General features: G+C 44.9%; 1 protein-coding gene across 1 annotated transcript; it reads left to right on the top strand.

Moving 5' to 3' along the window:
• The first annotated feature begins 510 nt into the window (after positions 1-510).
• On the top strand, positions 511-24,111 carry LOC119177158 (uncharacterized). The gene is made up of 4 exons (XM_037428558.2): positions 511-669; positions 17,991-18,250; positions 18,377-18,523; positions 23,703-24,111. The coding sequence occupies exons 1-4, from the start codon at positions 618-620 to the stop codon at positions 23,889-23,891; spliced, it is 648 nt and encodes a 215-aa protein (XP_037284455.2). The 5' UTR covers positions 511-617; the 3' UTR covers positions 23,892-24,111.
• The last annotated feature ends 212 nt before the right edge of the window (positions 24,112-24,323 follow it).

The following is a 24,323-nucleotide window of genomic DNA, read 5'->3' as shown; positions in this document are numbered from 1 at the left end:
CACCACGCCTGCTCGAAGGTAGTCGTAGGCCCGATATTGCGAAATCTACTGGGCTCGGGCCAAGCTATAATACCCGATGCATTGAATTGAAACGATAAGTTATAGTTATGAATGTGTTATTCCTCAACCAGTGGTTGCATGCTGCAGTTAAGGCTTTCATAGTCAAGTAAGTACTAAAAAGTATAGTCGCTTTTGGAGCCAATTAAAATTTTATGGTTACCAACCGCGGCGCCATACACGCGTACTCGCTTCGAGCATGCACAGTCCCTCGAAGTACCCCCGAAAAAGCTAAAGCTGTCCCCTCGCTAACGAGAGGCGGCTAAAGAAGGAAAACAAGGGTTCACGCTGTTTCTTAGATTGCGACGCCCTTGACGGTAAGTGTGCGATCGATATCACATTTCTTCGAAAGTCGCGTGACGAAGCAAACGGAGGGAAACACAATGGGTGACCTGCAATTACAAAACGTTTTTGTCGTCTCGTCGGTCCACACAAGGCATCCTGTAACGACGTCCGGGAAACGGAAGGCGGACATATGCCGAAACCTTACCGACGGGGGAGGACCTTCCTGCGCCGCACGTGCCTCAGTGTGAAGAAAGTGAGTCTCGGTGCGAGACACGATGGTGCTTCGGCTCTTGCTGCTTCTCGGGGGAGTTTCGTCGCTTGCAGCAGGTAAGGCATTGCTTCAGACGAATAGTAGCCGAAATATTAATGTTAACACCCCAGTCTTAGAGGGCAGCGTCACTTCTATTCGATTTTCACCTGTTAGAAGATATTAGCAGAGGAGTGTGCACGCTGTAAGCGAGCAAGTGTTGAGTGGTCTGATTCTGACTTGTTGCATAAGAAGAGGGCTCAGTGAGGGACCCCGTCATTCTAACAAGTGCACGAAAGTGTCGGGGCGACAGTTATGATACACGTGCGGTGGCCGACCCGTATGTTACGTGCGCCGTAGTTACGCGCGCAGACCAGCCGAGCATACAATGCTGCGTCGCCATGCAAGGTTGGGCCCACGCACGTGCACGATAACTGCTGCTTCGTCACTAAAGTGCAGTGGCTGAAGTGACCGACCCCTTCACGTTGTGAGTGCCTATGACATTTTTATGGTGTTCACTGTGCATTAACGTGACGATGGCGCACAAAAGCCTTGAAGCATGATGAAGGCTGTGAAAACGATGCGCTAACTACACTGTCCAAAAGCATAACAAACTTATTAGGCGTCACATTTTTTTTCTTGTGAGCTGGTACAGTACTCTGTGTGGAAGTTCATCATCATCATCATAATCATCATAATCAGCCTGACTACACCCACTGCAGGCCCCACCGCGGTGGTCGAGTGGCTAAGGTACTCGGCTGCGGACCCGCAGGTCGCGGGATTGAATCTCGGCTGCGGCGGCTGTATTTCCGATGGAGGCAGAAATGTTGTAGGCCCGTGTGCTCAGATTCGGGCGCACGTTAAAGAACCCCAGGGGATAAAACTTTCCGGAGTCCTCCACTACAGCGTCTCTCATAATCATATGGTGGTTTTGGGACGCCAAACCCCGCCTATCAATCATTACACCCACTGCAAGGCAAAGGCCTTTTCCATAATCCGTTATCAACCCGGTCTTGGGCTTTCTACTGCCACGTTATACCTAGCAAACTTTTTAATTTCATCGGCCCACCTAACTTTCTGTCTCCCCCTAGTGCGTTTACCTTTTCTGGTAATTCAGTCAGCTGCTCCTAATAACCAGCGGTTACCCTGCCACCGTGCTACGTGCCCGGCCGATTTCCATTTATTCTTCTTGATTTCAACTATGATATCTTTAAGCCCGGTTTGTTCTCTAACCCACTCTGCTCTTTTCTTGTCTCTTGAGGTTACAGCTATCATTTTCCTTTTCATGAATCGCTCGCTGCGTCATCCTCAATTTAAGCTGATCGCTCTTTGTTATCCTCCAGGTATCTGCTCCGTGGGTAAGTACCGGTAAAATGCAGCTATTATGTGCTTTCCTTTTGAGGGTTAGTGTATCTATAGATTACCATTCATTTTTTGAGAATGCTTAACGAATGTGATCGATCCCACCCTGAGCTGGTGCTCTTTGGCCATCAAATGGCCCTTGCGCCAAAAAACACCATATATCATCATCAACCAGCCCAACCTTATTCTTCTAGTTATTTCACGTTCATGGTTCGGCTCTGCGGTTACTATATACCTGTCCTTAGTAGACGTATTATTTTACAACTTCCAGCATCTCTCCACATATCACAAAGTGCTGTTTTCTGCCGATACTGTTGCACATTACTTTAGTTTTGTGCATATTAACTTTTAGACCTATTCTTCTGCTTTCTGTGTCCAGTTCAGTAATGATGAACTGTAATTCGTCCCCTGAGTTACTCATCAAGGCAATGTCATCAGCAAATCGTAGGTTAGTAAGATTATCTCTATTAACTGTTATCCCTAAGTCTTCCCAATCTAAGGCCCTGAAAACCTCCTGTACACATGCGGTGAGTAGCACTAGAGAGATTGTGTCTCCCAGCCTTGCACCCTTCTTTATGGGGATTCTGACGCTTTTTTTTATGGAGAACTGCGGATCCATTGTATATTTCTTCCAGTATGTTTATGTAGGGTTCGTCGATGCTCTGATTCCGCAGTGCCTGCATTATTGCTGATGTCTCGATGGAGTCAAACGCCTTCTCGTAATTTATGAAAGCTATGTATTTGGTTGTATTCCACGCATTTATTTATTACTTAATTGACAGTGTGAATACGGTCTATTGTGAAGTAGCCCGAACGAAATCCTGCTTAGTCCTTTCGTTGATTGAACCCTGATGTCACCTTAAATTTATTAGCTATTATTTTTGTAAATAGTTACTAGAGAACGGACAGTCAGCTGGTTGGTTTTGTTATGAATTTGCTCTGTCGCGATGGTAGCGGTGGCGAAGAGCGGCAAGCCGTCGAGCGGACTTCGATTAAGCCTTAGCCCGAAGGTGAAACAGGGAGGCAATCCGTTTGGAAAACAGCAACAAAAGTAGCGTTTACTGGAGCAGGTTGTCGTTTTACAGAGCCGGCCAGCACGACAACGTCGGCTGGGGCAAAAATCTCTTAACATGGGGCCGGCTCGGCCTTAAATAGCGTCCTTGGTCCATTCTCTCGGACCAGTTCTCGGGCTCGGAGGGGGAGATGTAGCCATACCCGGAACTGCAAAGTGGCCCGGCGGAGGAAACGACGTTATCCCCGGACTGCACGGTTCTCCTGCACAGAAGGCGGCGCTGGGAGGGGGGGGGGGGGGGAGACAGTTCGTCGAAACAGGGCTCGATCTCGTGAGACGTGCTGCCGAGCGAGGAACATGTCTGTGGCACAACAGCACCCCCGCCGCCAGACAATGCATCCGGAGTTTTGAGCCGTCAGCGCGGCTCGGAAGGAGGGATGCTGGTTGACCATCGGTAGCCGTTCCGCTCTCTCCGCCCGTTGAGACTTCCATAGGCCTGCAGAGGTTCACTGGAACGACGGAGTCGGACACAAAGGCGAACCACTCCGGCCAAAGCAAGCACCCTCCAAATGCTGATCAAATCGCCAGACCAGCAGAAACGAAAATATTTCCTCGAGATTTAACTGAGCTAAAAAAATAGCATCACGAGCAATGTATCTGAGGAGCAATACATAATGTGGACACTCCTTTACAGTGCATGACACTGCTAAACCTAACAGATTTTCTTTTTTCGTGAGCGATTCTCGATTGTGACCCGGGCAGATTAGGGACGATCGAAGCTGCTGAGTTTAAATCAATTTGGCCCCGAAACTACAATTTAGAATACCAAGCAATTATGAATCACGCACATTGGCGTCGCTTGCAAGCGTCAGACTGTTAAACATAACAAAGTTCGTCATCCTACAAGTTCTCACTGCAATGAGCTCCGCCAATGATCATCAAAACAAGAGAATGCACGCTTGAAAAGGTAAGAAAGTAACACTAAAATTTAAACTTTTGCGCGTTACACAAAACAAAGTGAAAAGTTGACCTACATTTACGTACATACTAACACGTAATGCAAAACACAGAAGGTACTTTAAACAGGGGTTTTTACTTAGCCTTATCTGTTAAAATAAAACACACTAACTGTTACTTTGGAAATATTATGAAAACAAAATTAATCAAACAAACCTGAATATCTGCTTCTCCGATGACAAGGAAAGTAAAACTTACAAAAATTTAGACTCATTCCTTGCTCAACGGCTTACGACAAAAGTAGAAAAACAATTTCTAAAGCTAATTACAATGTCTATTCCTAGTAACGGCAAGACGGGGCCCCCCTTAGACGAACTCTGGAGAGTCGCGCATTCCACAGCTTATGAGGGTTGCGGTCTGGACAAAAGGACGACGAATCAACCCGTTCGCCGAACTTAGTAGCAGCGACTTTTGACCCACAGCCGCTGAACTCGAAGAAAGGGGCATCTGCACTGCATCGTTTACGCCGCCCGTTCGACCAGTGACCCTTTCGCCACGGTGGGGAACGACCGCTTGTGTTACAGCTCAAGCGCTCGCAACGTTTCCCCACTTGCTTGCATCTACAAGGCAGAGAAAAGGATGAGACCAGGCGGTGATTTCGGCGTTCCAATTTCCTTGAATTTTGGTCTTTGTTGACGTGCTTCCCGCCTAATCTCCATCTCAGTGATGGTCTGAGCTTCAAACATTTCCTGCAGGGCCCTTTCGCGATCCTACGCCTAGCCCTGAACCTGGCGTATCGAATGAAGACGTCCCAGCACTTAACAGCTGCTTTAACATGTTTGATGCCTCTCGTCTCTTCCGCGCTACGCTTTTGCCGACGCTTTTTTCTCTTCGAATGGCTAGGAATGGTGGAAGCCCCGACACACTTATTCACAAGCGCACTGCCTTCGACAGGCTCTGCCAAAACTCTATGCGGCTGAACCAACTTATCTTTGTGGGGAGTCGAAGTTCCCAATTTGTTGGCTAGCGTTTCCTGGCGCCCGGTGCTAGCGGTCTCTGCCTGTGGCATAACGGGAGGCCCGATTAATTTAAGGCTAACAAAGGCGCTTACAGAGCTTTCAATTGGTGGGGGTCTATCGCTGTCGTGGATAGCCCTTTTTCTCTGGCCTTTGAAGTCGGCCTCATGCTCTCTTTTCCGAGCTTTACTCTGTAGCGCTTTATGTCGCGCATCCTGCTCAAGCTTTTGTCGACAGGCGTCAGCCTGTAGTGCCTTACGACTCGACTTGTCGTCAAGCTCTTTTTGATGCGATGCATCCGAATCATGTGTGCTGTGAAGCGGCTCCGTCTCTAGCGCTTCGCGATGCGCCTCGGCGTCCTTAGCCGTGCGATGGGCCTCGGCCCCAAACTCCTTGCGATGCACCTCGGCGTCTGGCTCTATCCGACGCACCTCGGCGTTTCGCTCTCTCTGGCACACTTCTGCGGCTTGTGCTTCGCGACGGGCCTCAGCTTCCATAGCTTTTCGGCATGCCTTATCTTTACGCGCTTCTCGACGCGCTTCTACTGCTAGCGCTCTTCGTGGCGCTTCAACCTTGTCTTCATCGCTCCGACTTTCCTCGTCAGCATGACTTGAAAGAAAAAAATATCTTATCAAGGCATATCTAACATAACTGAAGTCTCTTGCTTCCTCGAAGGGTAAGCAATTCAAAACATGCGCTATCTTGCGCGGCAACAGCGTGGCGAGCTTCTCCCCCCAAAGGTCGCGGCTAACACCAACATTACAGCAGACAACTTCAAACTCATCAAGAAAATGGGCGATGTTCTCGCCTGCCTGAAAGTTGTGGAGCTGGTGTTTAGCTCGCTCCCATTTAAGGGCTTGAATTTTAAGGTCAAGCTCTCTCATTTTGAGAGCATGCTCTTTCCTTTTGCGACACTCCTCGGCCTTCCGCTTTTGCTCACAAACGAGCTCCCAAAACTCGTCAGCCTCCTCGGCCGTCACATTCTCTGCCCGCATCACCTCGAGAATCGCTTCCCTTGTTTTAGCGGACCCGGCGGAAATCCCCATGGCCCCACAAATTTCAAGGAGGTCCTGCACCAGGTACTGCTCCATCGCGATCTCGTCCCTCGTGATGCTCTACTACTGATATTCACCGTACTCCAAAACTAATCTCGTGGTTTAAAGTACGTGAATATTGAATTATAACCAATAAAAAACACAAAACACTCTCCTAACATCTGCCTGTGCTAGAGAGGTCTGGCGAAATGAACAGTAAACGTTGGGCACTCACCCAACCTAAGTAGCCGACGATGGTCCAACTCCTGGCTGCCTTCGAACAGTGCCGTGGGTGTCGTCAGGCCTGCAGGGATCCGGTCCAACTTGCCAATGTTGAGATCCGGGGTTGCTTGTCCCAGCTTGCCGAACGATGAGAACAACGTAGCGTATACCAGCGTAGCCAAACGCTATCACGGCGGTCGTCCTCGTGCTCGGAGATCCGATCCAACTTTTCAGCCGTTGAGATCGGGGTAGCGGGTCCCAGAGCAGCAAAACGTTGAGGACAGGGGTCTGATCCGGCGTGCCAAACGTAGGATATCGTATCCCGAAGCTGCCAACCACTGTTATGAATTTGCTCTGTCGCGATGGTAGCGGTGGCGAAGAGCGGCAAGCCGTCGAGCGGACTTCGATTAAGCCTTAGCCCGAAGGTGAAACAGGGAGGCAATCCGTTTGGAAAACAGCAACAAAAGTAGCGTTTACTGGAGCAGGTTGTCGTTTTACAGAGCCGGCCAGCACGACAACGTCGGCTGGGGCAAAAATCTCTTAACATGGGGCCGGCTCGGCCTTAAATAGCGTCCTTGGTCCATTCTCTCGGACCAGTTCTCGGGCTCGGAGGGGGAGATGTAGCCATACCCGGAACTGCAAAGTGGCCCGGCGGAGGAAACGACGTTATCCCCGGACTGCACGGTTCTCCTGCACAGAAGGCGGCGCTGGGAGGGGGGGGGGAGACAGTTCGTCGAAACAGGGCTCGATCTCGTGAGACGTGCTGCCGAGCGAGGAACATGTCTGTGGCACAACAGTTTGTAATTTTTCAAGTTCTTGACGTCTTTGTTCTTATATATTAAAACGATGTTCGCGTTCTCACAAGATTCTGGTACCCTTCCCGTCAAGAGACACTTCGTATATAAGGTGGCTAGTTTTTTAAACCCAACTTCTCTACCATATTTAAGCAGTTTACCCATAATTAAATATATCACTATATATTATGGCCCAGTTTATAGAAATAACGCCATCTGTTTTCTTTCTTTCGACATCAAAAATGAAACATGGTCTTTCCTTTTTTTTTACCTGCGCTAAGTTTTCAAAATTAGACATTATACAAATCGCGGAGATGCTATTAGAATTCTAGTTCCGAGGGGTCACTTTTTATGCACTGTTTTTCATGCAGTTACTAAAGTTGTGTTAATTATTATCAATCCCATGACGAGTTTGAAATCTACTTGAAACACATCCTTAAAACGATTTAGCTAAGTGAATGAAGGAGAAAATTTTGAGAACTCGTTTCTTTGACGCAACGTTATGAAGACTCGAAGAGGAGGAAAGTAAAGGGGACGTTATTTGTCCTTTTGTGTCCGTATTTTTCGGTGCTAAGATTTGGAAGTTATACGTTAATTGTAGCCACAATGTGGATGGGGGGACGACCGCCACGTAGCTTAATTAGTAAGATCATTGGGTGCGTCATCCGAAGGTTGCAGGTTTGGTCTTTGCCAGCGGCAAGTTGTCTTTTAGTTCACTTTATTTTTCTTTACATGTGTGCCACTATTGTTATGCACAAATTTAAAACAGTTCAACTGACGTCCCCCATACTTTCCTTGGTTTCAGTATCTGCTGGTAGCTGAGCAGTATCAGCAGTAGCAGTATAAGTGGTATGTATATGCTGGTAGTTCAGTGAAGAAAGAAAATGATTTTTCTCATATTACCATGTCATAGATGCAACACAACGACGTTTTCCGTGAAGAGATGTTAAGAAAGCAGGAAAACCAGGGCATACGCGTGAAACGAAAATGCGGGTCGCAACGAAAGCTTGAATTTCCCGCACTAAGTACCATGACGTGTGAGATTTAGGTGGCGTTGACTATCTCCTACGTAGCTCACAATAAGTAAAAGTGAAGTACATTGTACTCTGAGATGGCCGCAGACAAAACATAAAAGATTCCACGACATTTCGTTGAAGTGATGTCATGAAAATACGGAAAACACACTTTTCAATGCGTTGCGCCGCGCACTGAGATTTAGATAGGAAATTTCAAAATTGAAACTTTGACCTTGATTTTCTCCTCTAATAATAAGATTACTACGGTGAAATTAATGATTAGACCTATTTATTGTTTCACTTTATGGTCCCTCGAAACACGCTGCATTGTGGAGTTACGGCTTATTTCGTCACGATGGCATTGTCGACACTGGCGGTGTACAATAATGCGATGTTTTTCGGTCAACCTACGTGACCTTTTCTTCAGCTATATCTAAACGTATTGAAAAAAAAAAGGGGGGGGGGGGCGGCGGAGAGAGTAGGTGGGAGTAGGGGCGAAACGTGCACCAACATTGCGTCGTGTATACCCCTCCGGCGGGGCTGTAAATTTTCCACAGCAGGCGTTTAGCGTAGAACCAGCATTAAACCCGGCGTTAAAAACAAGGAAATGTTGGTTACGAGGAGGAAGTGAAATAAACTTGGAGGTCCACCACTCAGGCGTCCCATCTACTATCCTCCACTGAGGGAAGTGATTAAGTGATGAGAATAAGTAAAAAAAGAGAGGGGAGCGTGCGTAAAATCTATGCGAATGTAAACTCCGTCATAGCTAAGGCCCGCGCACCTTGAAAAATGAAATGGTTTGCACTTTGGCAGTGCGATAAAAGTTTGTACTTTAGGTTTGTAAATAACAATAATTAGAACAGAGATTTAAAAGTTTATTAAAGTAAGGCTGCTTGGTTGCTGATTTATGGAAGGTGCTCTAAGGCCCCACTGGATACTGCAGCCCGCTGAGCCTGGAGGGTCGCCAATAGGTGGATAGCAAAATCGTGGCTCAATCAAAGGATTGTGGGCTACGGCACCCATCTGCATTGACTTCCGGTTGGAAGTGCCATGCCGCCGAAAAGGCATTCTGAAAAGTTTCAGAAAAGTGCCGCGCTTACTGTGTGTTCGACCCAGCACTTGCGGTGGTCTTTCCCCACAAATTCGGAGTGCTATGCAGTTTAGAATAATATCAAATGCAGTCACTACAGGACATAGTGTGCGAGTGGTCATATCTTCATTTAAGTGGCACGCTCCTCTGGATTCGTGCTTGTTGTTTTGCAGCAAGTGGTGTCATCGTGCATTTTTTTGTTGCATAATAGCATCAAGAAATGCCCACCCACTTGTTTTCATATTGCTCCTACGTAAATTTATTTATTTACTTCTGTGTTATATACCATCCCGGCTTGACAGTAGTGAGCTGTTCTTACTCCGAAACAGAAATGTGCGCTTGTAGTTTTCTGGCATTTATTACGGCTTTATATCTCAATTTAAATAATAATAATAATAATAATAATAATAAAAATAATAATAATAATAATAATAATAATAATAATAATAATAACATGTGGGGTTTAATGTCCCGAAATCACCATATGATTGTGAAAGGCGCCGTAGTGGAGTGCTCCGAAAATTTTGACTACCGGGGGTTCTTTAACCCAAAATCTGAGCACATGGGCCTATACAACATTTTTCGCCTCCATCGAAAATACAGCCGCCGCAGCCGGGATTCGATCCCGGGAGCCTCTGGCTTTTTACACGAGATGTCGTTCTTTAACACACTAGAAGATTGTGTTTCGATGCAATGCATGTGAAATTTTCCGCACTCAACATACATAAAACAACCTATCAGAGCTTCAAGCTTGCAATAGTCTGACATTATAGAGGCGCCATTCCGTACTCGTTGCTTCAAAAGCGACTTCGAACGTTTTACGTCCCACGACATCATTGATGCAGCAGCCGTTTTGTCTCGTGGGCTTTTTACGAACTCAGCTGTTTCCATGATCATTACAGACAGTTGGCAATGCAGAATATGCAATGCAAATACACTATGTCGTCCGAATTGATCGGGCCCAGTATGCTTACTTATTTTGACATCGTACGTATACGTTGACGTTTGGCAGCATGTGCCCATATATGCCATCATTTAACCATATGGTGTAGTAGCGCAAATTCACGGGGACAAAAAGGACAAGAAAACACGACACTTGCTAGTAGCGAGTGTCGTGTTTTCTTGTCCTTTTTGTCCCCGTGTATGGTTAAATGATGTCTCACCAACTAGCCCAGCTCTCAACCCTACTGCCCATGTATGCGTGAGAGTGTTTTTGAAGTGGTCGCCGTTTGTGCCTGAAAATACTAAATCGAGATGGCTCTACCAATATTACCGCGTGTTTCAAAGCATAACCGCATACTGGGCTCAAAACTCGCCTTTTACCATTCTTCGTGTTTGCCCATTTACACTTCTTGCTTTTGTCTTTGAAATGTGCGAAATGTGTGCGAAAAAGAACTGACGAACACAATCACTGAACAAACAGCAAAAAACCCATGGAAGCAAGCAGGCACAAGCAGCAGGCACATGGAAGCAGCGAAGGGATGAGCCTTGAAGAAGAAGTACCACAGCAGATGACGGGCCCTTTTGCTATCCACCTATTGGCTTCCGAAGTACAATTCGCAGAGTCCCGCTTCCTACGGCCCCTCGATCAATGCTTCTCTAAATAGTGGCGAGATGGCGCCTGCTGGACGCGTGCTGGTATGTTATACGACTCAATCCACTCCGACACTCGAACACAATTATCAGAACGGATAAAAAGATTTGTTCTCATTCCTGCTGATATTCGCCATTGCACGGGTGTTGCAAATTAAATTCCCTGCCTGTCGTTGCATGGTGCTTGCGCGTTCGATTTCAGTGTTGAGTTCACCTGCAGATCCGGGCTTGCACCACACCTGCGCTCCGCTTACTGCGCCCACACTGCTGGGCCTCTCCCGCATTTGCGGATGAGCCTGTGCCTGTAAGTGGGAATTATTCAGGGTATGCGCGGTATGGTTTTCATTTACCTCACTTCTGCTGCAGTTTCGGCCTTCCTGTACACGTGTTCAGGAAATAGCTGTGTTTAATTGTGCATCCAGATGCTATTAACATAAACTGCACATGTAAGTATAAGTAGACTGACGCAATCTCTTCCGTCACATTCCCCATTACTTTATTCACGTATATATAGTCTTCACCTTCCCCCATCGGTAAAGGTTCTTCGTCGTGTTTCTTCTTGTACGTGTTTGGTCGCAGTAGAAAAAACAATATATCAAGTATGGTTTTATAAATGCTGAAGCACATGGTACTTAATTATGCATCAGCATCGTAACACATTTGTGGGCCTCCTTCAGGTGCGCACACAATGGGGAATAAACTGCGCATTCTACTGCTCTACGGGACAGGAGTGATCCTCGCGTGAAATTACCGACCTCCGGTACAGTGCTGCATAGCACTATCTTCAAGATCTGCCCACATTCTGCACTGACAACGACGAGCAAAGAAAACGTCAGGCCTGCACAGATGGCGCAGCGCAGTCGCCGTGAATAAAGTCCCTATGGGCTTTAACAGCGAAAGCTTCCAGAGCGGCCTTTCAGAGCCTTTTCTAAACACTCTTTGCGTAGCAGCTACAAGCACACTTGCTGGATACCCACTACGCTATAAATAACCATCAATATTGGGCAGTAGGCTGGCACTCACTATGCAATCTTTCATCATTCTTCGGAGAAGCGTGGTAACCACTACACACCTGCTGAGAATTTTGTGCAATTTTTTATGCAGTGGCTGATGACATTGAAGAATTATGCCTGCAGTTGGAATGCACCACACTTAATAGATGTAATCAAGAACAAGCTTTTCTAAAGGGTTGTAGTATTGGATGACTCATTCGTTACGCAATTCGTATTGTGGGACGCCTGGTTGATCCTTTGATGTTATAAAACCCTTTATTAGTCATATTAACGGGAATATTTTCTCGACATCTTGCCTCCCTAAGGCCAGTTTGCACGCGAGGTCGAAGCACCGGCATAGTTAAGTGGTAGAGTACTGGGCTGGCACGCAGCGGACCCAGGTTATAATCTCGTTGTGTCCTTAGTGTTTTCTATTTACCGAGTTTTTTTTTCTTTTGATACTGGTTGCCGACACCAGTGGTAGCCTCGGTGAACAACTACGGCGTCGCACGTGACCCGTAACAGCTTTTACTGCAAAATTGATGATTGATTGATTTGTGGGGTTTAACGTCCCAAAACCACCATTTGTGCAAAATTGAAAGACACTTTGTAAAATCCAAAGTGTGTTCGGCCATAGCTTATGGCCATTCGACTGACAATGCTATGTTTTTGTTTTGTTTTATTTTTTATATTTGTTTTATTTCTTGTTTCATTTCTTACAGTCTCCGAGCCATCACGCGATTGCCGAAAGAGTGTAGGTGAGATAGGCCACAACTGCCGTTTCAGGTCATGGATGGATGGGTGCGAGTATGACCCATTAAAGGTGCTCGGCTTAAAATTGAGACCAATGTACCGCTAACGGTTTCCTTGCAAAGACTAAAACAGGACTGGCTGCGATGCACTGGATTACGAAACTATATGAGTCATTTTTGCTGTGATAACACGACGAAAGGCGAGGGACGCTAGTATTGAAGTCATTAGGCTTTCTTCTTCCGTTTTAGTTTCACTTTCAGGAGCTCCCGAGTGTTTGCGTAGTTTACAGAGACTTGTCTAATAAATATTTGTTCTCTAATCTAGCTGGGGTTTTCGAGGATAGCCTTTCAACTGCGCGTTTGTACTAGCCACCTGCAATGAATGATTGAATTGTTAATTACTGCTAAGATGGTGTGGGCACCTCCAGAAATGTCGTTGGCGCCTCGTGGCGCGCATTTGTCTCACAGATAGGCCGCAATTAAGTGTAACAGCCACCGAGCGGAAGGTGGCGCTAGGCTAGCGTGGGTTATGGGTAGTTGTGGGTGGTGCTGTCCGGTGGAGAAAAGAAGTCGGCTAAAAAAAGAAAAAAAATGGTGGCGTCTTTGTGTGCCTACCTGGCAAATGTTGTCGAAAGACGATGGTCTTCTGTCTGGAGAGAGAATAAAACACTTATTTGACGTTGTTCACGGCAGAATCAGTGAGTAGATGCTGCGTCAGACATGAGCAGTAATTGAAAAAACAAAAAAAAAAAGTTTTTCTAGAATGCGAAGCCACTCGTTAGTGGCAGGACCATGTAAGTTTAAGGGAATCGTGAGAAACAACCGCTTTTTCGTTCATAGCGTTGCGTTGTCAGCGCAGCGTAATAAGCACTGTGGTCTTTAGAATTTAGTATCTATGAATTTCATTGCATTGCATTGGTGAGTAACTCAGGGGACGAATTGCAACTCATGATTACGGAGCTAGACAAGGAGAGCAGAAAGGTGGGTCTTAAAATGAATCTGCAGAAAACGAAAGTAATGTACAACAACCTCGGAAAAGAACAGCGCTTCCAGATAGGTAATAGTGCACGTCAAGTTATAAAAGACTATGTCTACTTAGGGCAGCTAATAACTGCGGAGCCGAACCTTGAGATTGAAGTAACTAGAAGAATAAGAATGTGGTGGAGCACATTTGGCAAGCACTCTCAAATCATGACAGGTAGATTGCCACTATACCTCAAGAAGAAGGTATATAATAGCTGTATCTTGCCGGTACTTAGCTACGGAGCAAAAACCTGGAAACTTACAAAGAGGGTTCAGCTTAAATTGAGGACGACGCAGCGAGCAAAGGAAAGAAAAATGGTAGGTGTAACCTTAAGAGACAAGAAGAGAGCAGAGCGGATTAAGGAACAAACGGGGGTTAAGGATATCATAGCTGAAATCAAGAAGAAGAAATGGACATGGGCCGGGCATGTGGCGCGTAGACAGGATAACCGCTGGTCGTTAAGGGTAACTGACTGGATTCCCAGAGAAGGCAAGCGGGTTAGGGGGATTGATTGATTGATTGATTGATTGATTGATATGTGGGGTTTAACGTCCCAAAACCACTATATGATTATGAGAGACGCCGTAGTGGAGGGCTCCGGAAATTTAGACCACCTGGGGTTCTTTAACGTGCACCCAAATCTGAGCACACGGGCCTACAACATTTCCGCCTCCATCGGAAATCGGGTTAGGGGGAGACAGAAGGTTAGGTGGGCAGATGAGATTAATAAGTTTGCGGGTATAAATTGGCAGCAGCAAGCACAGGACCGGGTTAACTGGCGGAACATGGGAGATGCCTTTGTCCTGAAGTGGACGTAGTCAGGCTGATGATGATGATGATGATGATGATGATGATGATCTATGAATTTTAAAGATAAAGTGACACACTACATAATACTCACGTGTTGATGTTGCCCCCAAATATGTGTAATATTTGCATTTTGATCGACAATGTTCGCTAGTATTAACAGAACCAGGAGACGAAGATTAATCGAGTGATAGACAGAAAGAGAAAGACAAACAGACAGGCAGACGAACATTCCCAAGAGCCTTAAAAGAGGTAGAGAGAGATAGAGAAAGAGAGAGGATCTTTGGGCGTTGAGCGGTGATCGCGCACGGACGTCTCCTGCGGGCATGGTCCGTGAGTGGCGGCAACCACGAGTTGTTTTCCTGTGAATCCTTCGTGTTGAGTCGTACAGCGGCGATGCCGCATTCACGTTACCTTGAGTTTGTTTGTTGTTATGTTGATTGAGTGTTGTATTGGAATAGTGCATAAGATTATAGAGCGTGTCACTAGTGACGCACTTGAGTCGGCTGAAGGTGTTCTTTTGAAAGCAAGTGAATAAATGAACACGTGTTTATTCGGTTTACCCGACCGCGTATGGAGTCTCCCCGTGGCCCGAGTGCAGGTATTTGCCACAGACCCCGCATTATATATTATTTAATGACTTACAAAACTGCGTATGTGGCACAGACTGCACCAATAACGTTGTATAATTTGATTTCTACAGCTATAATTTAAACAAAAATTAGGCGTAGTTTGGAAGAAAAGCTGGGGAAGTTTGCATTAAGCCACACAAGCGTGAAACAGCTAAACTGGACTATTGTGAAGACTACTAGTCTTCTATGTTGTTTTGTGGCATCCGTTAGGTGATGCAGGTTTTTTCTAGGTTGGTTATGAGCGTGGAGAGGTTCGAGTTATATCAGAAGGACCACACGGGCCCATCGTCGTTCGCATAGGCCTTCCGTTGCTTCGGGGCCTTCCGTTTTCGGGTAACCTCTCGGTGTACGCACTCGGTTTCTTCGGCTCGCCGCCGTCGCTTCGCAGCCATTTGTTGTTGGGCTAACTGTTGTCTTAGTTCTTCCAAGTGCTCCAGTGGGGAGTATAGTGGAATATACCCAATTCCTGTGGCGGACACCTGCTCAACGTTGAGAAATTGCAACTTGGGGCTTAGTTAGCAGTTTTAAGACGTGTTATTGCTTGTTTATTAAAACTATGAACGCTTTTTGAAAGTTAAACACACTCAAAATAGAATCTAAATAGATTTTGAAAGTTTGCGTGAGCTTTGAGATTAACAGTGAATCAGTTCTTGGCCGACAGCGTCGACTATAAAGCAGAAACATATTCTTCTGCTGTTTACCCCTCAAAGCTTGCTTTTTTCAATTTGAGAAACTGATATTTTATAAGTATCTTACGTTCATCTTGGTTTTTTTTTTACATGTACTTCGACTTTTCAGTTTTTTCACCGACATGTAGACCACCTTTCAGAGATCATAACAAATGAGCTGCTCGTTGGTACACAATGCCAATATAAACACACGCCTTTATTTGACAGTCGACGCTGCTTGAATGGTATCGAAACCAGAGAGATTATAGGTGGTGTCTCATTTCATAATAAAACAACAAACATGACTAGGTCGTGAAGTATAGACGGTGTCTAAAAAAGTGTGTTTAATATTGTTTAAAAATCAGCAAAAGACGCTATTTGCTCGCTGTCATGGTACTTGCTTTTTCTGTAGTGGCAGGAATCCTAAGAAGCTTGAATACATCTTTAGGAAAAGTAATTAGGACAGTTAAAATAAGTAACTATTGCATTGGGCAGTCAAGTCTAATAGGAGAATTGAAGTCTTTGAAGGGAACAACCGATAGCCGCTTTGAGGTTTTTGAAAAGTGGCCTCTACTAATAACTGCAAAATAGCCAAATTCTCTCCCATTCTTCGGCGAAACTTAAACCGAAACACGAAATGAGCCCAAGTAAAATGAGGGAGCGTTGTTACATCAACCATCAACCAATTTCGTTGTGTGGATGTGTGGGCTTTGTTCGCAATTACAGCACGCATGACGAACATACGTCAACGAACGGGGAAAAAACTGCACCCCTGTAACCACTGTTTTGAACTGTGACGTCATTGTAGTATAGTCTGCTTGTTGCGCTCACCGGTCCTTTGCTTTCGGTTTCGCCGCAGAATCGAGGAGAATTTCATTAACTTGTAGTTATTGCTGGAGGCCGCTTTCCCGAAATCTAAAAGTGGCAACGGGTTCTTCGCATCGAGGACTTCGATTTTCTCATTTCATTTAACTGCCTAACTTCACTAATGAAAAAAGTTAGTTGTTGAACTTTCAAACTTTTTAATTGCTCTTTCAAATATTGTCTTAAACCCTATTAAGATGTTTGTAGCTACACCAAAAACAACTGTGAAGATAGCGAGCAAATAGCGTCTTTTGCTGATTTTTAAGCAGTATTGGACACATTTTTTGAAACACGCTGTAGATGTTCCTAGCTCGTAAAACAGAGGTATTTCTGAACTATATGTCTAATACCCATTGACTCCTTCAGCTTAACAAAGCCACCACATATATTGCTGTAGATTGTCAATCCTTTGAAAATAATTTTTTTTGCATGGTGGCGAAGCAAATAAATGAGCAAAAAACTGCATCATTTCCAAGCAGTTTTCTTTCTTCAGAAGCGTGCTATTATAGTTTACGACAGAGGAATATTTAAGTGGGAATGCACAATGACTTCCTCATGTTTTATAAATGGAAGGTTCTTTTCGGTTAATTATGCTAGTGTTTTTTCGTACGCTATGTATTGACTCAATGACAAGTTATGACAGCAAAGAAAGTTTATTAGCCCTGCTATGGCAGGTGAAACGAAGCCATGGAGATAGCTATGACCCATGATGAACCTACGTTTGTACCAATTCCTGGTTAAGCAGCACGAAAATAGAGAAGAAAAAATGCGCCATCTCCCGTTAGAGGGAACTATGCGTGAATGCGAAGCATCGGGGAGATTGTGAACAAAGCTCGTCTACGTCGCCTTAAGCAGGTGCAGCAGCATTCAGAACCTCTACCTGACTTACGCTGCCGGTAAACATCACTTGAAGCTGGTGATCATGCCTATAGCACTGCTAAACAGTCGGTCCCCCAACGCACACGCAGAGACACCGTACGTGATCATGTCCTAACCAAAGTAGACGCGCTTGGTCTCACGGAAACGTGGAACGTTGCAAGATCGACGATCGACGACTACGAAGTGATCTTGTGTACTAAGGAAGCGTCTCGTTGCCTTCGCCGCCGACTCGAGAGAAAGAGGGAGGAGCGTTGAGAGGACAGAAAAAGGGAGAGAGGACGCGTATGCGCTTTGGAAACCACGATAGGTGAAGCCTGGGAAAGGAGGAAGAGGGAAGGGGATGCGCAGGCGCAGTGAGGTGTGTACGCCGTAGGAGTGAGGGAGGGAGGGACACAGCCCCTGGCATAAGATGCTTGGCGTCTAAAAAAGAAAGTAAACTTAAGCATTAGTGTTCCATTTTGTTTTTTTTTTTGGTATGCTTTGTTTGTGCAGGGGCTTATCCAATCCAAGCTATTCCATTAGATAACGTAATATGTTTGCTTACTTGCATGTTTCCTGACTACCTGTGGAATGTCATGCACGACATTCATACCTAACAATTTTCCGGCTCTCAAAGCTGGGGAATAGTTTACGCCTAAAACTCAGCCAGTTACAGCGACTCTCAATAATGTGTACTTTTTTTTATAGCGCAAGACAAGAGTGAGGACCTCACAGTTAATGGAAACGAAATTATTGACAGCCTGCTGCGAGAGGCAAGGGACAGCGACTCCATACAGAAGAAAATAAACCCTGTCATCGTTAAGCACGTCGAACTCGACGACCGTAGGGGTCATGTCGACAACATATCTATATATGGCCTCCCATCCCTCAGTCGTCACGGTGACGTTAACATCACTTTTATCGACGAACATTTGGTCACCATCACGGGCCGACTGCGGGCAGATGACGTAAGTGCTGTCTTGCCTTTGCTTTGTATGCACGCGCTTGCACGCCACTGTTGAAGAGCGTGAGTAATGTGTGGTGCGTAAACTACTGCACCATCTATGCCGTCTTTTACCTCATTTCATTCGCAGTTGAACATGTCTGGCCGATACCTATACCGGCCATCACGTTTCTTCCGACTTCGCGGAAGCCTCGGTGCCACTCTCAACTACTTCGTTGTCGAAATTGGAATGGAAGTCAATAACGAACTGAATAGAGCCAGCGTTACCACATTCAAGGTAAGCAAGTCTGTAAGCTGTTGGCACGTGTTGGAGAGACGCAGTCTCCAAGTTTCTGATTGATGCTTCGAGGGCTATTCTGATAGCGCAGCTTTAAGAAAAGCCTCAATGCAGAGTGAACAGAAAGCTATCATCGTCGTCGAGCTGTACGCGCTCTCTTAGTCTTCTTCTTCTTCATCTTGCGCTTCGCTCCCAGAACACTAGCGCTGATTCATGTGGCGTGGGATGCAATAACTGTGCTCGGTGAGCGAACGAGTGCGAAGAGAAAAAGAAGAGAAAGAAACATGAATCAGTAAAAAGAAAGCAAGAAAGGCAACCAAGAGAGAAACAGGTAAGAAGAAACGAAAAGAAATTGACAGAGAGAAAAAGGTATAGGAAGAAACAGACTAAAAAAAAAGAGCTAAGAGTGAACAAGACAAAAACAGAACGAAGAGAGAATGAGAGAGAATGAAAGAAGCAGAACGAAAAGAGACAAAGATATATAGAAGGAACTGAGAGAGAGAAAGGAAGAAAGACAGAGAAATATAAATACAAACAAGGCAGGCTATCCAGCTCCGCGCTTTTTTCGGGCTTGTCATCACTAGGGCGAAGCTGCCCAAATTTCTTAATCCGTGGGCGAAGCTGCCTTAATCACTTGCGTAGCCACGAGATGGCAAAACGTGTCCATCCCTTTCCCGATTTTTTTCTTTAGTGTGGCATATAGAGCCCGAAGAAGCGTCACTCGGGCACATCTGCCTGCCTGGTCCCTCCTTCAGATCAAGGTGGTGCACCCTCCAAAAAACGCTGAGGCCTTGCGCATACAGTGCAGTCCAACGTTACTGTGCAGTCCACTTATAACTCTTTACAAGTGCCAAGGAAATACTATCGTTATAACCGATATTTGTAACAAACAGGGGGATAAAAAAAGACTAAAGAGAGATGGGAACGTTTGATTTGCATGCAAGTAAGATAGTGCAACTGTGTACTACTTGTTTGCAGAGAAGGCACAGTCTGTCAGCTTTGCTTCACGCGAAAGTGGCGCACATATTTCTTACGAGCATCTACGTGCTCCGCGAAGGTGAGTGGGAGGTCCTTCGGTAAACAAGGTTCCGGAGGGACTACATGCATCATCCGCTGGGCCTCCTGCGACGCCATTGCCAGAGTAGGCTGCTCAACCGCATAATCGGAGTCGTTGCTCTCACCCCTCTCGGCAGCACAGCTTCGTTTCTGCAGAAACCTATTCACGGCGCGTGCTGTAGCCAGATTTAGTCACTATAACCGATATAGTGGCACTGGAGCATCAAAATAAGCTGTTTATTTTACAATAAGAAGCATACTAAAAGTGGTTCGTGCCATCTTTGGTCATCGTTATATCCGATATACTGTAATAAACGATATCGCTATAAGGAGACTCCCCTTATATGCTAGCATGCTGAATCTAATAGAATTTAGTTGATGTTTACCGTGGTCCCATGTTTCTTCCTCTCGGGCATTGTACCGTTTGCGCTAGTTATGTCCCATTATGCTAGATACCAACAATAGTTAAACCCTATAATATCAAACATAGTTAAATCGCGTTATCCCTAATATCAAAATAGTTTTGAACACGGCGATGCTTAAACACCTCATACAACAATAATAAACAGAACACCTGATATATCGAACACCAGGCAGTGCGATATTCCCCATGATATTGCCCTTTTCTCACGGAAGACGACTGTCCCGCATGCATAGGGAGAGTGAGTGGTGTGATTAGGAGGATGCCGCCCAGAGCGAGCAGAAACTATCGCTTCCCATTCCCTGCTTGCTGCCCTGATTCTCCGTTATCTCGGCCGTCATTCGGGATCACCGTTCGCTTATCATCTCCCTTTAACCTGGTTGTTCTCCGCGAAACTGGCAATAGCCTATACAGTCTTCAGCATATAGAAGTCTGATGTAGCGGCGTACAGCACCCCTAAATGCACTCTGAATATGGAGTTGAAAGAAAACGCTAGCATTAGGGCCTAGAGGCTGCCGGATTCCGGCATGCACGCACAGCTGCGTTTGAAAATGTAGTCATTCACACCAATACCGTATTTTCTCGCGTACAACCCACCCATGCGTATAACCACAATCCCTGAAAAGCATTTCTTGTCCCAAAACTGCCACCTCAGTTTATTTGAGAGCAAGCGGTGGCCGCTAGGGCGCCGCAGTAATAGAAAGGCCACCCAGCGTAGCTGCCATCGTAGGTGACGCGTGTATTTTTTGCTTTTCCTGTAAGTCATGGTCGAAAGTCCCTCACTTTTTAGGCAATATTCACATTCCATTTTGTTGTAGCAGTCATACTAACTAAACTTCTGAGATTCTTTTCTTAGCGAAGACAAGACGCATACTAAAAGTAAACGATTTCCAATTCAGCTGGCGGCGCAGTGTGCCACCATGCATAGAAATTGTGTTACGGCGAAATTCGTCGTTAGTTAGCCAACACAGGCATCAAATAAAAGTAACAATAAAGTTACTGTGATGAGCTGTATAGAGAATAAGACATTATCGGCATGACAAGAAAATCGTTTCTAATTTTCATGCGTATCAGTCCAATTGCGTGACACGGTTTTCTAATATTATTTTTGTTCACAACATTCCCGATTAAAACCGCATATATTAACATGTACCCTTGACTACGCATTGCGCTTCTTCATCTCTATCTCTCACGTGCAGGGTGTTGATCGAGGATTGGCGCAAGTTTGAATTCAGTGTCGTACTTCCTTGACGAAAGCATAATGGGATTGTAATCACAATATTTCTGGTAATGATATGAAGCCGTGCAAATGTTTATGGCAAATAACAGCCAGTTTACACATTGGATAGTGTAGAGCTAAACGTACATCTCAAAGAAGTACTAGTAGGAGCGCAAACAAGCCATGACTCTCATCCAGCTTAAAGACCACGCAACCCTTTTCTCAGTAGGCATCGAGCGGCTTCAATAAAAAGTTCATTGCCTCAAGAATCAACTGCCCCAAATAAATTTAGAATCCCTTAATGTGAACGGAGTTACAGGGATTTGCTGCACGCTTTCGGTGCCTTCTATCATTTTCGTGCCTGCGAGCGAGCTGAAAGCTACGCTGGGAGGCGAGAAGCTGCGATGTTAATCAGCACGCGCCATGACATTGTACTACACTTTTTGTCTGTTTTTTTTTTTTTACTGCGTGGATCACTTTCAGTGTATAGCAAAGAGCCCGTGCGTGGGCTCGTGGCGGCATCTCGCAGTGGTCGCGGTAACTATAGAGTTTGCGATACTCTAATCAGCCTATGGTTGGATTCGGGGCAGAGTAATTGGGGTTCATGGAATCACTTCTTGAAGAGAAGATGGAGTGATTTGTAGCTGACTTTGAGAATTGTAAATCACAAGCCACAAGCTGCGCTAGATTATTTGGCTCACGTGGTCTGAGGAGCGTCGACTACCGATCAGCAGTGTTTTCTGACCACGCTCAAGAAGTGTTGCCGGGTCCGTTTAAGGTGGCTCACATCTCTAGTTTTTACTCAACGTTTAGGACGAAGCCTTGAAAGCGTTTCCTATAAAGCCTCTAAAAATTAAGGCAGCTTCGACTAGCGATGAGAGTCTGAAGAAAGGGCCGAGCTGGGCGGTCATTTTGCTCTTTATTAAATGCGAAGCATTTCTTAGCGAACTTCAGCGACTTTGAGCGTATCTATCTATCTATCTATCTATCTATCTATCTATCTATCTATCTATCTATCTATCTATCTATCTATCTATCTATCTATCTATCTATCTATCTATCTATCTATCTATCTATCTATCTATCTATCTATCTATCTATCTATCTATCTATCTATCTATCTATCTATCTATCTATCTATCTATCTATCTATCTATCTATCTATCTATCTATCTATCTATCTATCTATCTATCTATCTATCTATCTATCTATCTATCTATCTATCTATCTATCTATCTATCTATCTATCTATCTATCTATCTATCTATCTATCTATCTATCTATCTATCTATCTATCTATCTATCTATCTATCTATCTATCTATCTATCTATCTATCTATCTATCTATCTATCTATCTATCTATCTATCTATCTATCTATCTATCTATCTATCTATCTATCTATTCATCCGCTTACGTTTGGGTGCTCTCGTGGTCAGCCCCATCACATGAACCCGGCGGCAAAATCCAGCCGATAGTGCCCATTTAATTGCCATCGCAATAAAAAAAGAAGTGTTAACAACTTTCTCTGGGCCCCCAATTAATACACATGTTGCCGACACATACAGTCCTATTCCTACCTATACGTGGTCTCGATGAAAGATATATTTCTTTCAGAAAACACTTCATAAATTTCAGAATGTGTTTGGCGAAAGCTTGTGGCAATGTGACTGACTATTCTATGCCTTCTTTGTTATTGTTATTCTTGTTTCTGCATGTGCAGCATCCGGTATAGCTTTTTGTACCGAGAGAATCAACATTTTTGGGGCGCTTCTCCGAACCGTTTGTCGTGGGATCGCGTGCCGACGTGCTTGCCCTTCTCCTGTGAGACAGTCCCGTTACCTGGTTTCCGCTCCAGGCACAACTACCATTAGTCTGCAAATTTAAGCACTACGCATATTTCAACTACAGTTTCCTCGTTACAGGTAATAACATCATGTTTGCTGAGCTTCAATGTCAGAATAGCGAATGAAGTTTACCTGGGCGCTTAAGTTTCTAAACTGAAACAAGTGACACAATTGTGAATCTGTGTCATGACTAGCCACAGACTTGGGGACGAATAGGTGACCGGACGTGAGCATCAGACATGAACGACTGTCACGATAACACGAGGGTAACGTTCTTGAGCACTTCCACCAGTGTTAAAAACATTAAATTCGTTCTGCTTGGTTGATATTTTAGTGTGGCCTAATAAATCACTATTTCAATCCCCGAGGCTACTGCTGTTGTGCTATGTGATAATTGACCTCCTATTTAGGCCTGTGATTGTGAAGCTTGGTTACTTTAGTAGATGGAGTTATGTCTAAGCCTGGTAGCCTCGTTAAGAAATTCATTACTTTTGTTCAGGGAACGTATTTCCACCAACAAAAAGTATTGTTGTGAGCATTACGTTCCATCCCCGGGTCCATAAGCATTAAAATATTTAGCATACAGTTTTCTGGTTACATCGCTAACATAATCAACGTGTTCACATTTCATTGCAGGTTGTTGAAATTGGAAATATCAAGGTAACAAAGTTTACCGGAGCGTCGTTCGCCTTCAACTGGCTTGGAAAGTTCATTGTCAACAAGATACTGAATGGCCGTAGCTTCTCAATTTCGGAGCGTCTAGAAACAAGCGGTAAAAAAGCGCTAAACCGTCTTTTGGAGGAGAAAGAAATTAGGTTTAAATGAAACGTGGGCGTCAACTTATCATTTTTGTTTAACGTAATACTCGCCATATCTTATGACTTGAGTTGAATGATCAGTGTTTTGAGGTGGTGTTGTCTTCAGTGTTGTGTATATGATCAGTGATCACGACCTCATTGAAATGTATTGCGAGTGTTATTGTTTTTGGGAATAAATGTACAGTGTACTATCGCGTCTAATAAAAGATATTCACGTTGTGGTTGGAGTCGTGTGATGAAATCAACTAACTTACACATCGCCGTCATAGGAAGACCAGTGCTTCAGGTGAAGGGATATGACTGTGGATACATACTCGCTGAAGAAAGTGCAGTATGTGCATTGTATTTACCATGGGTATTTGTTCATGCAACTCCCATATCGCTGCCGACGTTTTTAAAGACAGTTATATTTGTTGTCTCTGAGATTCCTTAAAGCCGG

The sequence above is a fragment of the Rhipicephalus microplus genome, chromosome X (assembly GCF_043290135.1).
Source record: "Rhipicephalus microplus isolate Deutch F79 chromosome X, USDA_Rmic, whole genome shotgun sequence".
Taxonomy (NCBI): Eukaryota; Metazoa; Arthropoda; class Arachnida; order Ixodida; family Ixodidae; genus Rhipicephalus; species Rhipicephalus microplus.
Note: the sequence above shows the minus strand (reverse complement) of the source record. Positions and strands in the feature narration are given on the sequence as shown.